This window comes from Symphalangus syndactylus, chromosome 8 (genome assembly GCF_028878055.3).
Source record: "Symphalangus syndactylus isolate Jambi chromosome 8, NHGRI_mSymSyn1-v2.1_pri, whole genome shotgun sequence".
NCBI classification, from domain to species: domain Eukaryota; kingdom Metazoa; phylum Chordata; class Mammalia; order Primates; family Hylobatidae; genus Symphalangus; species Symphalangus syndactylus.
The window spans coordinates 87,312,156-87,327,003 of NC_072430.2; the positions used below are offsets into that span (position 1 = coordinate 87,312,156).

The 14,848-nt window shown below is 36.8% G+C and overlaps 1 protein-coding gene across 8 annotated transcripts in view; it reads left to right on the forward strand.

Annotated features, from left to right (window-relative positions):
• NUP35 (nucleoporin 35) overlaps positions 1-14,848 on the forward strand; it is an 89,755-nt gene that overhangs the window by 22,995 nt on the left and 51,912 nt on the right. For 6 of the 8 annotated variants that reach the window (XR_010122384.1, XR_010122385.1, XR_010122382.1 and 3 more), the window contains exons 5-9: positions 3,381-3,522; positions 9,341-9,410; positions 10,174-10,302; positions 11,380-11,544; positions 12,930-13,071. Coding sequence is in view for 2 of the 8 variants with exons in the window: in XM_055289941.2 (XP_055145916.1) it covers positions 3,381-3,522; positions 9,341-9,410; positions 10,174-10,302; positions 11,380-11,544; positions 12,930-13,007 (584 nt within the window). In the remaining 6 variants the exon portion in view is untranslated. Of the gene's footprint in view, positions 1-3,380; positions 3,523-9,340; positions 9,411-10,173; positions 10,303-11,379; positions 11,545-12,929; positions 13,557-14,848 lie in introns of those variants that run through there. The other 2 variants (XM_055289941.2, XM_055289940.2) reach the window with 1 other exon arrangement.

A 14,848-nucleotide genomic window follows, 5' to 3' on the forward strand; every position in this document is an offset into this window, starting at 1 on the left:
TCCATCCATGTTGCTGCAAAATTGATTCCTTTCCTTTTAATGACTGAATAATATTCCGTTGTATATATACACCACATTTTCTTTATTGTTGAACCCTTAGTTGATTCCATATCTTTGCTAGTGTGAATAGTGCTGTGATAAACTTATGAGTCCAGCTATCTTTTTGGTATATTATTTCTTTTCCTTTGGTTAGATACCCAGTAAGAGAGATTGTTGGACTGAATGGTAGTTCTATTTTTAGTTCTTTGAAAAATCTCCATACGGCTTTCTGTAGAGGTTGTACTAATTTACGTTCTCATCAACAGTGTATGAGTTCTCTTTTCTCTGCATCCTCGCCAGTATCTGTTTGTTTTTTTGTTTAACAATAGCCATTCTGACTAGGGTAAGATGATGATGTAGTTTTGAATTGCATTTCTCTGATGATTAGTGATGTTGAGCATTTTTTCATATACCTCTTAGCCATTTGTATGTCTTTTGAAAAATGTCTATTCATGTTCTTTGCCCCACTTCTTTAATAGGTTATTTTTATCAAATATATCTATATATATATTTTGAGATGGGGTCTTACTCTGTCTTTTAGGTTGGAGTGCAGTGGCGCAATCTTGGCTCACTGCAACCTCCACCTCCCAGGCTCAAGTGTTCCTTCCATCTCAGCTTCTCAAATAGCTGGGACCACAGGCGCACACCACTACGCCCAGCTAATTTTTTGTATTTTTAGTAGAGATAGGGTTTCGCCATGTTGCCCAGGCTGGTCTTGAACTCCTAACTTGGCCTCCCAAAGCGCTGGGATTACAGTCATGAGCCACGGTGCAAAGCCAAGCTTTTTATCACAGTAGCTTTCCCCACCACCTTCTATAGATAATCTTTTTTGTTTCTTAAGAACATACTTGGAGAAATCCATGTGACTGTAAACACTTTGGAATGAGTTAGGATGGTTTTCAACTCATTTGGGAATTAAGGATAAATGACAAGTCAGGAGATATATACAATAGTTAGAATATGTTAAGTAGCCTCTAGAAAATCAATAAAAATGGAGCATGACTCATGTACATTGACCTGTAAGAACAGTGGTTCTCAAACGTCTTAGTTTTGTAGTTTTTACCTTGTTTATACTCTTAAAAATTAAAGAGCCTTTGTTTATATAGATTATAGCTATCAATATTTACTGCATTCAAAATTAAAACAGAACATTTTAAAATTTAAGTATTAACTCATTTAAAAATAAACCTATTTCATATAAACATAACCTTTTTTGAAGTGAACAGTAACTGTTTTCTAAAGAAAAAAAATTTGCAGGAAGAGTGACATTGTTTTTGTTTTAAAAATCTTTTTAGTGTCTGGCTTAATAAAATACCTCTGAATTCTCATGAATCTGCTTCTCTGTTCAACCTGAGTCCATTGAATCCCATGAAGTTGCCTCTGGAAAACTCCATTGTACACTCATGAGAGACTGAGAAAAAGGCAAATGAAACTTCATGTTTTTGTGAAAATAATTTTGAGTTGGCTGATCTCATGAGAGAGTCTTGGGGGAGCCAAGGATTTTCAGACCACACTTGTAGTACCGCCACAGGAAATAAACGTGTTAACTAGATTACTGCCTCAGAGCTCATGCTTTGGATTCCAATTGCCTGGATTGGAATTCCAACTAACCTTCTGGATGTTATTTAATATTATCCTGTTTCCTGATTTGTTAAATGGACTAATTGGACCTTTTGTAGGATCATTAGAATTAAATAAAATTACACTCGTAAAGTGTAATAATCACTTAATAAAATGCTACCTTTTTTTTTTTTTTTTTTTTGAGACAGAGTCTCTCTGTCACCCAGGCTGTAGTGCAGTGGTGCTATCTCAGCTCACTGCAACCTCCGCCTCCTGGGTTCAAGCGGTTCTCCTGCCTCAGCCTTGAGAGGAGCTAGGATTACAGGCATGTGCCACCATACCTGGTTAATTTTTGTGTTTTTAGTAGAGATGGGGTTTCACCATGTTGGCCAAGCTGGTCACAAACTCCTGACGTCATGATCCGCTCGCCTTGGCCTCCCAAAGTGTGGGATGACAGGCGTGAGCCACTGGCCTGGCCCTTAAAATGCTACCTTTTACTATCAAAGTTTTAGTCCTGTTATGTCACGCTTGCTCAGAATTTTGTGTTGGTTTCCTACCTCACTTAGAGCTTTAGCTTTTACAGTGGCTTTATAAGGTTTTTCTTCATGATCCGGCATATAGCTGCCTCTCTGCCCTCATCTCCTTGTTCTCATCTCACATCCCCCTCACTGTGCAAATAGTGGCCTTCTTGCGTTCATCTAAGACCAGTCATGTCTTTCCTCATGGCCTTTGTTTTATTATTTTCTCCACAAAATGTTCACTTCTTCAAATATTGTTTTGCTTCCCTTGTCCTTCAGGTTTTTGCTTTAACACACCTCAGTGAAATCCTTTTTCATTTAACCCACCCACACAAATTGGCCCTGTCTCCCTTCTCTGCTTTTCTCTATAGGATTTTTAGTTTTGTAGCACATTAAATATTTACTTATTTGTCTCTCTTTCTCTAGAATGTAGTCTTCAATAGGGATGGATTTTTTGTTTTTATTTGTCTAATCTAATGTGTTTACTGCTGTACCTTCAATACCTAGGTTGATGCTTGGTGCATATTTAAGTGCTGAAAAAATATGTTTTGAATGAGTAAATCATTATTGCTACTGTGAAGATGAAAGGGAAATAGTCTCTACTTCTCACAAATGTATAGCCTTAATTGGACAGTGCTTCTGAGATAAAATGAACTTTGTAAAGTGTTTAGCATGGCGTGTGGGACACACAGAAGTACTCATTAATTGGTGGCTGTTACTGAAGAATAAGAAATAAAAGGATAAGACATTTTAGATAGAAATGACCTGAATAAAAGAAAATTGCATTCACATTTTAAGGGGTAGGGTAGGTATTGTTTAGTGCATACTGGAAAAGTAAGGTTGCAACTGTATAGCTGAGGCCGAGGCATTTGGATTTTGTTCTGTGGGTAATAAATTTTTGCATGTTCTTAAGGCAGAGGTGCTGTGATGAAAGTGGTAGGTTTGGAAGATGAAACCAACAGAAGTCTTTGAGGTTGCCTGGGATATCCTTCTGGTGTCGGCTTAACCAGGCATGCTTAATGAAACATTTAGATAATTTATCATACATAATAAAACATTTGCAAAATTATAAACTGTGCCCAGTTATTACTTCTTCTAATTGTATGGTAGCATGAAATTGCTATTTGACCACAGTTGTATGTTTTGAACTATTTATGTAATTGCCAACTTTATTAGACTTTATCATTTAAAACTAAGATTTTTGATTTAGAATCAATCAAGGTGTTTATACTGGCAACTAACTTGCTAAATATACTAATATAGGGCAAAGTATGTTTAGTCCAGCAAGTATCGGTCAGCCACGAAAGACGACATTATCTCCTGCCCAGTTGGATCCTTTTTATACTCAAGGAGATTCTTTGACTTCAGAAGATCACCTCGATGACTCTTGGGTGACTGTATTTGGGTAAGGTTTTTAGATCATTTGCCTTTTAAAAACCGTACCCTAACATTTTATAATGAATATAATCAAATATACAGAAAAATGGAAAGAAGTGCATAGCATACACCCATATTACTACCACCTAGGTTCTATGGTTAACAGTTTGCTACATTTGCTTTATCATTTATCCATCTATCAATTCATTCTTTTTGTTGGTACATTTCATAATAAGTTGTAGACATCAATACATATTACCCTGACACTTGAGCATGCGTGTCATTAACTAGAGTTTGATATTTGTTTGTAGTTTTTTTAATCGTTTGTCTGTTTATTTCTTCCCAAATTATTTTCTCTTAAGCATATTTGCTAGATGGAACACAGTTGTCTCTTTAGACTTAGGGAACTCCTTCCCCTTTTTCTAGTGACTAGTTCTCTACATCTAGTGGAATTCACCAGTTTTGAACTAACAGAATGAACATTTACACACACACACACACACACACACACACACAGTGTCACAGGGTTGATACTTTCTAGTCACAAAATATTGAATATTAATAGAAACAGAGTATGACAGTCCTCATTACATTTTTGAATAGATTTTTAGGTCCAAAAAATACTTTAGAATGCCTTTTTAAAAAAAAAAATTTTTTATTTCCATAGGTTTTTGGGGAACAGGTGGTATTTGGTTACACGAGTGAGTTCTTTACACGATTTGTGAGACTTTGGGGCACCCGTCTCCCAAGCATTATACACTGAACCCAATTTGTAGTCTTTTATCCGTCACCCCTTTCCCACCCTTTCCCCCTGAGTCCCCAAAGTCCATTGCATCATTCTTATGCCTTTGCATCATCATAGCTTTGCTCCCACTTATGAGTGAGAACATACGATGTTTGGTTTTCCATTCCTAAGTTACTTCACTTAGAATAAGTGAGTTAATTCACTTAGAATAATAGTCTGCAGTCCCATCCAGGTTGCTGCAAATGCCATTAATTAATTCTTTTTTATGGCTGAGTATTCCATTTTGTATATATATATCTATCACAGTAAAACTCCTTAGAGAGTTTTACTGTGATAGATATATATAAATAAAATATATATAAAATAAAACATATTGTATAATGTTTTATTTTACAGGTGAGGAAACTGAGGTGTAGGCAGATTAAGTGATTTATTCAGAGTTCACATCTAGTTATTATTAGCAAAGCTCCAGCAAAAACTTAGGTCTTTTGATATTCAAGCTGATATTTACACTCTACAAAAATACAGTTTGTTTCTGAAAGTATGATTTGCCATACTGTATTAGTCCGTGTTCATGCTGATAAAGACATATCCAAGATTGGAAAGAAAAAGAGGTTTAATTGGACTTAGGGTTCCATGGCTGGAGAGGCCTCAGAATCATGGTGGGAGGTGAAAGACACTTCTTACATGGCAGTGTCAAGAGAAAATGAGGAAGAAGCAAAAGCGGAAGCCCCGATAAACCCATCAGATCTCGTGAGACTTATTCACTATCATGAGAATAGCCCAGGAAAGACTGGCCCGCATTAATCAATTACCTCTCCCTCGGTTCCTCCCACAACACATGGGAATTCCGGGAGATAGAATTTGAGTTGAGATGTGGGTGGAGACACAGCCAAACCATTTCATTTCATTTCATCCTTGGCCCCTCTAAATCTCACGTCCTCACATTTCAAAACCAATCATGGTTTCCCAACACACCCCCCAAAGTCTTATTTCAGCATTAACCCAAAAGTTCATGGTCCCAAGTCTCATCTGAGTTAAGGCAAGTCCCTTCCACCTATGAGCCTGTAAAATCAAAAGCAAGATAGTTATTTCCTGGATACAGTGAGGTTATAGGAATTGGGTAAATACAGCCATTCCAAATGGGAGAAATTGGCCAAAACAGAGGGGTTACAGGCCCCATGCAAGTTCAGAATCCAGAGGGGCAAATTTTAAAGCTCCAAAATGATCTCCTTTGACTTCCTGGTCTCACATCCAGGTCACGCTGATGCAAGAGGTGGGTTCCCATGGTCTTGGGCAGCTCCACCCTTGTGGCTTTGCAGGGTACAGCCTCCCTCTTGGCTGCTTTCCCATGCTGGCATTGAGTGTGTGGGTTTTCTAGGCACAGAGTGCAAGCTGTCAGTGGATCTACCATTCTGGGGTCTGGAGGATGGTGGCCTTCCTCTCACAGCCCCACTAGGCAGTGCCCCAGTAGGGACCCTGTGTTGGAGCTTTGACCCCACAGTTCCCTTCTGCACTGCCCTAGCAGAGGTTCTCCATGAGGGCCCCACCCCTGCAGCACAATTTTGTCTGGGCATCCAGGTATTTCCATACATCTTCTGAAATCTAGGCGAAGGTTCCCAAACCTCAATTCGTGACTTCTGTGCACTCACAGGCTCAACACCATGTGGAAGCTTCCAAGGCTTGGGGCTTCCACTCTCTGAAGCCACAGCCCAGGCTCTACATTGGCCCCTTTCAGCCACGGCTGGAGGGGCTGGGACACAGGGCACCAAGTCCCTAGGCTGCACACAGCATGGGGATCCTGGGCCCGGACCACAAAACCGCTTTTTCCTCCTGGGCCTAGGGGCCTGTGATGGGATTGGCTGTCTTGAAGGGTACTGACATGCCCTAGAGACATTTTCCCCATGCTCTTGGGCATTAACATTAGGCTCCTTTCTAGTTATGCAAATTTCTGCAGCTGGCTTGAATTTCTCCTCAGAAAATGAGTTTTCCTTTTCTACTGCGTTGTCAGGCTGCAAATTTTCTGAACTTTTATGCTGTGTTTCCCCTTTACAATGGAAGGCTTTTAATAACACCCAAGTCACCTTTTGAATGCTTTGCTGCTTAGAAATTTCTTCCGCCAGATACCTTAAATCATCTCTCTCAAGTTCAAAGTTCCACAAATCTCTAGGGCAGGGGCAAAATGCCACCAGTCTCTTTGCTAAAACATAACAAGAGTCACCTTTGCTCCAGTCGCCAACAAGTTCCTTATCTCCATCGGAGACCACCTGAGCTTGGACCTTATTGTTCATATCACTATCAGCATTTTTGTCAAAGGCATTCAACAAGTCTCTAGGAGGTTCCAAACTTCCCACATTTTCCTGTCGTCTTCTGAGCTTTCCAAACTGTTCCAACCTCTGCCTATTACCCAGTTCCAATGTCGCTTCCACATTTTTGGGTATCTTTTCAGCAATGCCCCACTCTACTGGTACCAATTACTGTATTAGTCCATTTTCATGCTGCTGATAAAGACATACCTGAGACAGGGAAGAAAAAGAGGTTTAATTGGACTTACAGTTCCACATGGCTGGGGAGGCCTCAGAATCATGGTGGGAGGCAAAAGGTACTTACATAGTGATGTCAAGAGAAAATGAGGAAGCAAAAGCGGAAGCCCCTGATAAACCCATCAGATCTTGTGAGACTTATTCACTATCATGAGAATAGCATGGGAAAGACCAGCTACCGTGATTCAATTACCTCCCTCAGGTCCCTCTCACAACACATGGGAATTCTGAGAGATACAATTCAAATTGAGATTTGGTTGGAGACACAGCCGAACTGTATCACATGCTGATACTGGAATGTATCTATTGTATATTTTTTGGGATTAAAAAACATGAAAATAACACATGAGCTCCTTGAAGGAAGAAAGGTGCACAGTAAATGTTTAGTGGATTTTATGTATTCAATTTATTTAAAATTAAAAAAATCAAAAGGTATGTAAGAATGTACAATGAAGTTTTCCCTTTTGCTTTTGTCCCAAGCTAGTTTTCCTCCTCTTTAAGGCAATGATTGCCACCTGTTTTTTGTGTATGTTTCCAGAGAGATTTTATGTGTTACTGATTTCTATTTAGGTAAAAAGCAGGGTCATAGCATTCTGTTCTCTAGAAAGTCCATACTCAGTCCTATATCCATAGCAGTTTGGCTGGTGTGTTTTTATTCTTCTTCTTTTACATTTACATTTTTATATTCTCTCATAAAATGGCTTTTTTTTTTTTTTTTGAGACAATCTCTCTGTTATCTACGCTGGAGTGCAATGGCATGATCATAGCTCACTGCAGCCTCCAATTCCTGGCCTCAAGCAATCCTTGTGCCTCAGCCTCATGAGTAGTTGGGATAATAGGCATGAGCCAGCTTGGCTGCATGTTTTTGAAAATAGGTACCCACTCTTAAATCTGTTTTTCAGGCTCAGTAGTAGTGGTTTAACTTTTAAGATTTCCAGTAATTAGATAAATTACTTGAAGCACTCCTAGTATTTTTTCGTATTTCAGACATTAACTTTCCCAGCTATTTATTTTTTTACTTTCATGTTTTAATAACCCTCTATGACTTTAATTTCAAGAACTGAAGCATTCTCCTTTAAGGGATAAAGTATTTTATTTTGATAATTTATGGGGAAGTACCTCTAAAAGATGCATTATATATGTTCTTTCTTTGGTAGTTTAACCTTTTCCTACTGACTTACGGTTATGAAATATCATTCATTGTTTTGGGTGATTCTGCTATAGAGTACTAGAATGTAAGTTTCTACTCAAAGTGGTCCAAGAGTTTTAGAATTATGTTTTATTTCTTAAGTACTTCCCTCACTTGCAGCCATTCTTTCTTCTTTTCATTTTTGTTTTATCTCTGCCCTGTAGGCGCCCAACCTATTTGTTGTTTTTCTTTGTGGTGAGAAATTTCACATCCAGATTTTATACAAATGAATTTTGAGTTCTTATTGCAGTGAATATTTTACTCATATAGATTTTATTTAATTAATTAATTAATTTTGAGACAAGGTCTTACTCTGTCACCCAGCTGGAGTGCAGTGGCACGATCTTGGCTCATTGCAACCTTTCCTTCCCAGTTCAAGCGATTCTTCTGCCTCAGCCTCCTGAGTAGCTGGGACTACAGGCGCCCACCACCATGCCCAGCTGATTTTTTGTATTTTTAGTAGAGGCGGGGTTTCACCAGGTTGGCCAGGCTGGTCTCGAACTCCTGACCTCAAGTGATCCACCCACCTCGGCCTCTCAAAGTGCTGCTATTACAGGCGTGCGCCATTGCGCCCAGCCTCACATAGATTTTCAATGTGTTTGGTTTCTGATTTATTTTTGAGACTCGGATTTTTCTTTTTTTTCTTTAGAGTTCTAATTCAGTCTTCAGATAACTGAAGTTAGATAGCCATTTCTATGCTATTGGTAGTGGTTATTGTTTTCAAATTGAAAACAGCTTTATTGTTAAGACTATAAAAGAATAATATGTCATTGTAAAATATCCAAACCATACAGAACTTTATAAAGAAGAAAGTAAAAATTACTTAGAATTTTCTCATGGAGAGATATGGCTAATCAAATTTTGGTAACCGTCCTTTTAAGTGATTCTATACCATAGATATTGATGCTGAATTTTCTCTAAGACTAAATTTCAGAATTTTTAAGTGATGCTCAATGTATAATGATTCGTTTATAATTTAAAATTCTTTATCTTTTCATAACCATAGTATACCTAAATATATTACATATTAACATACACATATTGAAATAAATTATATATAGAACTGCAATTTTATAGTTTTTTTCTAAGACCTGGATAATGGCAATGAGAGTAGCATTTTTAGAGATTTCAGAGGTAGAATCTGAGGATGGAGAAGAATGGCAGAATAAGACTAACTTCAAGGTATTTGTTTTTGAGTGACTGGTCATTGACAGAATTAGCCCATATTGGGGAAAATAGGATGATCAGTGCTCTCCTGTTAACGTTGTAGACAGTTGGGGGGCATTTATCTTGAAACTATCTTGTAGTAATTTGCATTCACATTGATAGTAGAAGCTGACTGTTTTCTTTGGACAACTCTTTGTTTCAGGTTTCCTCAAGCATCTGCTTCCTACATATTACTACAATTTGCACAGTATGGGAATATCTTAAAACATGTGGTAAGGCTTAATTTTTTTCAGTTCAGAGTTTTGACTAAAGAGGGATAAGTTGTGAATTGAGAGAAACTTTGCTTCTGAATTTTGTGGATTTTTTTTAAACTTAATTTTTTTTTTAAGTTTTGATATAATCCTTTGAAGTCTGGAAGGCTGGAAGTTGCATAGTTGTTGATAAAAAGAGGTATAGTGAGAAGATATGGAGAAGCGAGAGTTTGAAAATCCACCTCCTCTCACCTCCTTTCTTAAATAGTTTACAGTCTTAAAAAAGATAGATTATACCAAGTATTATATTACTGTTTTCCAATTTGAGCTTCTTTTATTGGGGATAAAAGAAGTAGGAGGCGGTTCCTGAGCTTTTAGAGTTTTTAGAGCTTTATAGCTCTAAAATTTAAAAAATTATCTTACCTTGTGCTACAAGTTATAAGTAACAAATCTTTTTTTGTTGCTAGAGATTGACTTAACTCCTATACAAAATCAGATTGAGTGGTTTTAAATAATTTTATGGCAAATGTTGCTTTGATCTCTTTACAATAAACGTATTTTGAGAAGTATTTTACTTTCAGAGAATATATACATATTGTAGAGAATTGAGAGATTGTTGAAGCTGTTTTAAATACGATTTTTGTTGAACTTCACAGCTTTTTACAAGGCATCAAATACGGAATGGAAGTGAATTTATCTTCACATGTTCCTATTTTCTAGTAGAATTCATTAGATGTAGATTTTATATATTTTCTATTTTAAGAGACAGTTTTATTCTTTGCAGATGTCTAATACAGGAAATTGGATGCATATTCGTTATCAGTCTAAACTGCAGGCTCGGAAAGCCTTAAGCAAAGATGGGAGGATTTTTGGAGAATCCATCATGATTGGTGTAAAACCATGTATTGACAAAGTAAGTTATTGGTGATGTAAGCAAAGTAGCTTAATCTATATGAAGAGCACAAGACCAAGGATTGAAATTGGTGGTTGTGTCACTTGGTTTCACTGTGTCTGTTTTTCTTAGTTTGTAAACTGTGATGATATTTATAGTACTCTTTGGGGTAAGCCGAAGGTATTTAATCATAGACTTTAGAATTTAGAGGTAATCTGTCCTCACCTCTTCATTTTTCAGGTAAAGAAACTGAGAGGGCTTAAGTAACTTGTCCAGAGTTGTTAAAGGTGAGGCCTAGATTTTAGGTCTCTTGACTACTAATCCATTCTCTTTCTTGTGCAAAGCGATACCAGATACTTTAAAGTACTTAAATGGAATGGTACTATTTCAGAATGAGTTCGTTCACATTAATGTTAACTGATAGTTAACTTTTAAATGCCAAAGCTTTTTGTTTCAAAATATTTCTGTTTCAAACTATTTTAAAATTATTCTATATGTACTGATTAAATAGTACAGAGTACAATTTAAACTGTTCTTTGTGGCTTGTTAAATCATTGTAAACATTCTTTAAGTATATGTGAACTTGTACTACATACCAGGCATTGTGCTTGGTGCTAGTATACACACATTAATGAACAAAGCAAGATGTGGTTCCTATTCTTAGAATCTGTTATATCAGTGTAGTTATATAGTTATAATACTGTGCTGTAACAAATGTTTGCAGAGGCCAGAAGAACATTTGGGGTAACTAAGCTCTAAATAGCTTTGGATTTTGATTCTTTCCAATCCAGGTTTCCCTAAGAATTTTTTTTTTGTCCTTGCTGATTTTTCAGTGTTTTAGGAAGTTCTTATTTCCGTGGTCTGTAGTTGTATTGAGATTGTTTGAGGTCACTGAAGTGAGATTTCTGGCTGAGCATTCAATCTCAAATGCTACCTAAGAAGCAAATATTTTTTCAAGCCTAAAATTATTTGGAAGTTTAATTAGAGCAAATAAAGTATTTCATCTTTATCTTTCAATTAAATTTTCTAAGTAGGATGTAATACTGGATGATATGTATTATGTTTATAAACAAAGGAGTTATTTCTTTGTTTCTCCAGAGTGTTATGGAAAGCAGTGACAGATGTGCTTTATCATCTCCATCTTTAGCCTTTACACCACCAATCAAAACTCTAGGTACACCAACACAACCTGGAAGTACTCCTAGGATTTCTACCATGAGACCTCTTGCTACAGCATACAAAGCCTCTACTAGTGATTATCAGGTATTTTAAGGATTGCATAAAAAAAGATGTACTTTAATGGCTGAGTGCATAACATGCTTAACTTTTTCATTGTATTGATTTGTATGCCATTAAATGTTTCCTGAGGAGGCTATTACCTTGATGAAACCTTTACGCTTTAAAATTTTTCTGTTTTAAAGTTAGCATCTTGGCCAATTGGAAAGTTATCATGAATTAAAAAAAAAATTTATTTGCCATTCCTTTAAATTTTTTTAGAGTTGTTTTAGCTTTTTCTAAGTTATATTTGCATACATACAAAATGTATCCCGTGTGCATCTTTGACATGAGGGCGCATTAAAACTATTAAATTGATGACTAAATTGATGGTATCCAAAGTGCAGAACCTTAGGTTGGAGTAGCTTTGGTTATTTAAATGAAGACATTGACCAACCTCCAGACAAAAAAATTTCTCACTTCAAAAAAGCTTAAAGAAGTTAATTATGTTCTTTGAAGAATGGTAGAAGTATTATGACCTCATTCAGTATATTATTGTCTCCTACTGATTAGCCAAGTGTTCGAACTTAACCAGCTGCAGAAACAGGTCCTGAAAACACAGTACATGAAACACTTGAGCTTTAGTAGGGCATAGTGGTAGTTCAGTTTTTTTACTTCCTCTGAAATTTGGAGATTATTCTAGAACTGTTTTTTTCTTTAGCTTCTATTACTGTTATTTTAAATTTCCCATTTTGTGTTATTCAATTTTTCTTTCTTTTGTTTTAAGACGGAATCTCACTCTGTTGCCTAGGCTGGAGTGCAGTGGCGCTATCCCAGCTCACTGCAACCTCTGCCTCCTGGGTTCAGGTGATTCTCCTGCCTCAGCCTCCTAAGTAGATTAAAGGCACGTGCCACCACACCCAGCTAATTTTTTGTAATTTTAGTAGAGATGGGGCCATGTTGGCCAGGGTGGTCTCGAACTTTTGACCTCAAGTGATCTGCCCATCTTGGCCTCCCAAAGTGCTGGGATTACAGACATGAGCCACTGCACCCAGCTATTCAGTTTTCTAATTTAAGAAACAGTTGTTATTTGCTTTGCCAAAGGAATAAAATTTTGGCATTCTTAAAAGCATAAGGATATTCTAAGTCCATATTTTAATTTTAAAAATATACAATTCAGGCCGGGTGCAGTGGCTCATGCCTGTAATCCCAGCACTTTGGCAGGCCGAGGCGGGCGGATTGCGAGGTCGGGAGATGGAGACCATCCTGGCTAATACAGTGAAACCCTGTCTTTACTAAAAATACAAAAATACACAATTCAGTGCTATAAATGCATTTTGGTGTTTCTGTTTTAAATGAGCAATTCTAGAATTGACTATGACACTGAAGTAACAATAACCTAACAGTTTTTTTTGTGTGTGTGTTTTTAATAGGTTATTTCTGACAGACAAACGCCAAAAAAAGATGAAAGTCTTGTATCCAAAGCAATGGAGTACATGTTTGGCTGGTAGTAGAAGACCCAGGAGGAGGTTGCTACACTAAAACAGAGTTAGCAGAGTGCTGCTGTTTCCTTCGGTTAGTTATATAACCGTTCCTGCAGTATTGGATAGCTATCTCATACTTCTTTTAGAAAGAAGCCTTTTTCATTAAGGATACAGCCTATTTGTAGCTCGCACTTTAAAAGATGCTTGAGATACATTTTAAAGAAAACTAAAAATCCCTGTAAATAGGATTTTATGCTTTCTGTAACAGTGCATGCTTCAGCACAGAAAACTCAGCATTGATTATTGTAAATTAAATAACTGAAATTGTGGTGAGACATCATAGTCTTCATTAGAACGTGGGGGTGAATTTCATGAAGGGGAACTATAGTTATTTCTACTGACACAAATATTATAATTAGCAATTTGAATTATGGTCTTTTAATTTAGATAGTATTTAATATTTTAATTATCCTTGTTTGTATATGTCCTGTCACAGATTGTCCTCTTGGTGTGTTCTAAAACGAGCATTCTTTTAAAAAACCTAAAGTTTCTTGATAATAAACATTGTCAATGATATGTGTATTAGTCTGTTTGCATTGCTATAAAGGAGTACCTGAGGCTGGATAATTTATTAAAAGTAAAAGAGGTTTATTTGGCTCAGGGTTTAATTGGCTTGTAGCTGTACAAGAAGCATGATGCTTTACTCGTGGAGGAAAGTGAAGAAGAGTGAGCATATCACATGGTGAAAGAGAGAAAGAGAGCAGGAAGAAGGAGGTTCTAGACTCTTTTTAATAACCAGATCTCACATGAACTCATTACTGCAGGGAGGACACCAAGCCATTCATGAGGGATCTGCCTCCCTGATCTAAACATCTCCCACGAGTCCCCACCTCCAACATTGGGGATCGTATTTCAACATGAGATTTGGAGGGGACAGATATCCAAATGATATCAATATGTATTGAACATTTTTTGAAAGGGTGATTTATTATAAAAAGCTTTAAGTATTCATTGAAAGAGAAAATATGTATGAACCACTATATACCAGCTTTAATTACCATTAAATTTTGCCATACTTGTTTCTTTTCTTCCCCTTTTATTTTGTTTAAAGCACATCCCAGATAAGATGTCATTTTACTCTAAATACTTGAGGATATATCAGAAAAGAATATTTCTACTTGGAATTACAATGTCAGTATCCCAGTGAACATAATTAATATCTTTTTTTTTTTTTTGAGACAGATTCTTGCTCTGTCACCCACACTGGAGCGCAGTGGTGCGATCTTGGCTCACTGCAGCCTCTAATTCCTGGGCTCGAGTGATTCTTGTGCCTCAGCTTCCCAATTAGCTGGCGTGCACCACCATGCCTGGCTAATTTTTGTATATTTAGTAGAGACGGGGTTTCACCATGTTGGCCAGGTTGATGTTGAACTCTTGAACTCAAGTGATTCACCCGCCACGGCCTCCTAAAGAGCTGGGAAGTATTACTAAGTAATACTAAGGAAGGTACTGGCATGAATGAAGATTCATTTATAAAGTATATTTTCATCTGAAAACTTCTACATTGAAGTGTTTTTCTTCCAATTTAGGATTATATTTTATATCCTATTTCATAATGTGTAGAACTCAATTATTCAATTTAGAACTGGCTACTAAATTCCATTTTAAAAGTCCTGTATTTGTATTTGAATTAATACACATTTTATTAAAAGGTTTGTTTATTGGAGGGGGTGTTTTATTTATTTGCATAGACCTTCATGGACTGTGAAGTTTGCTTTTGGGCTAAAAATATTTGTTTGCTATATTTTGTTTTGTTATTTCTCCCGGTATCATACCTTACCCATCTTTGTATCTGTCATTTATTTTAA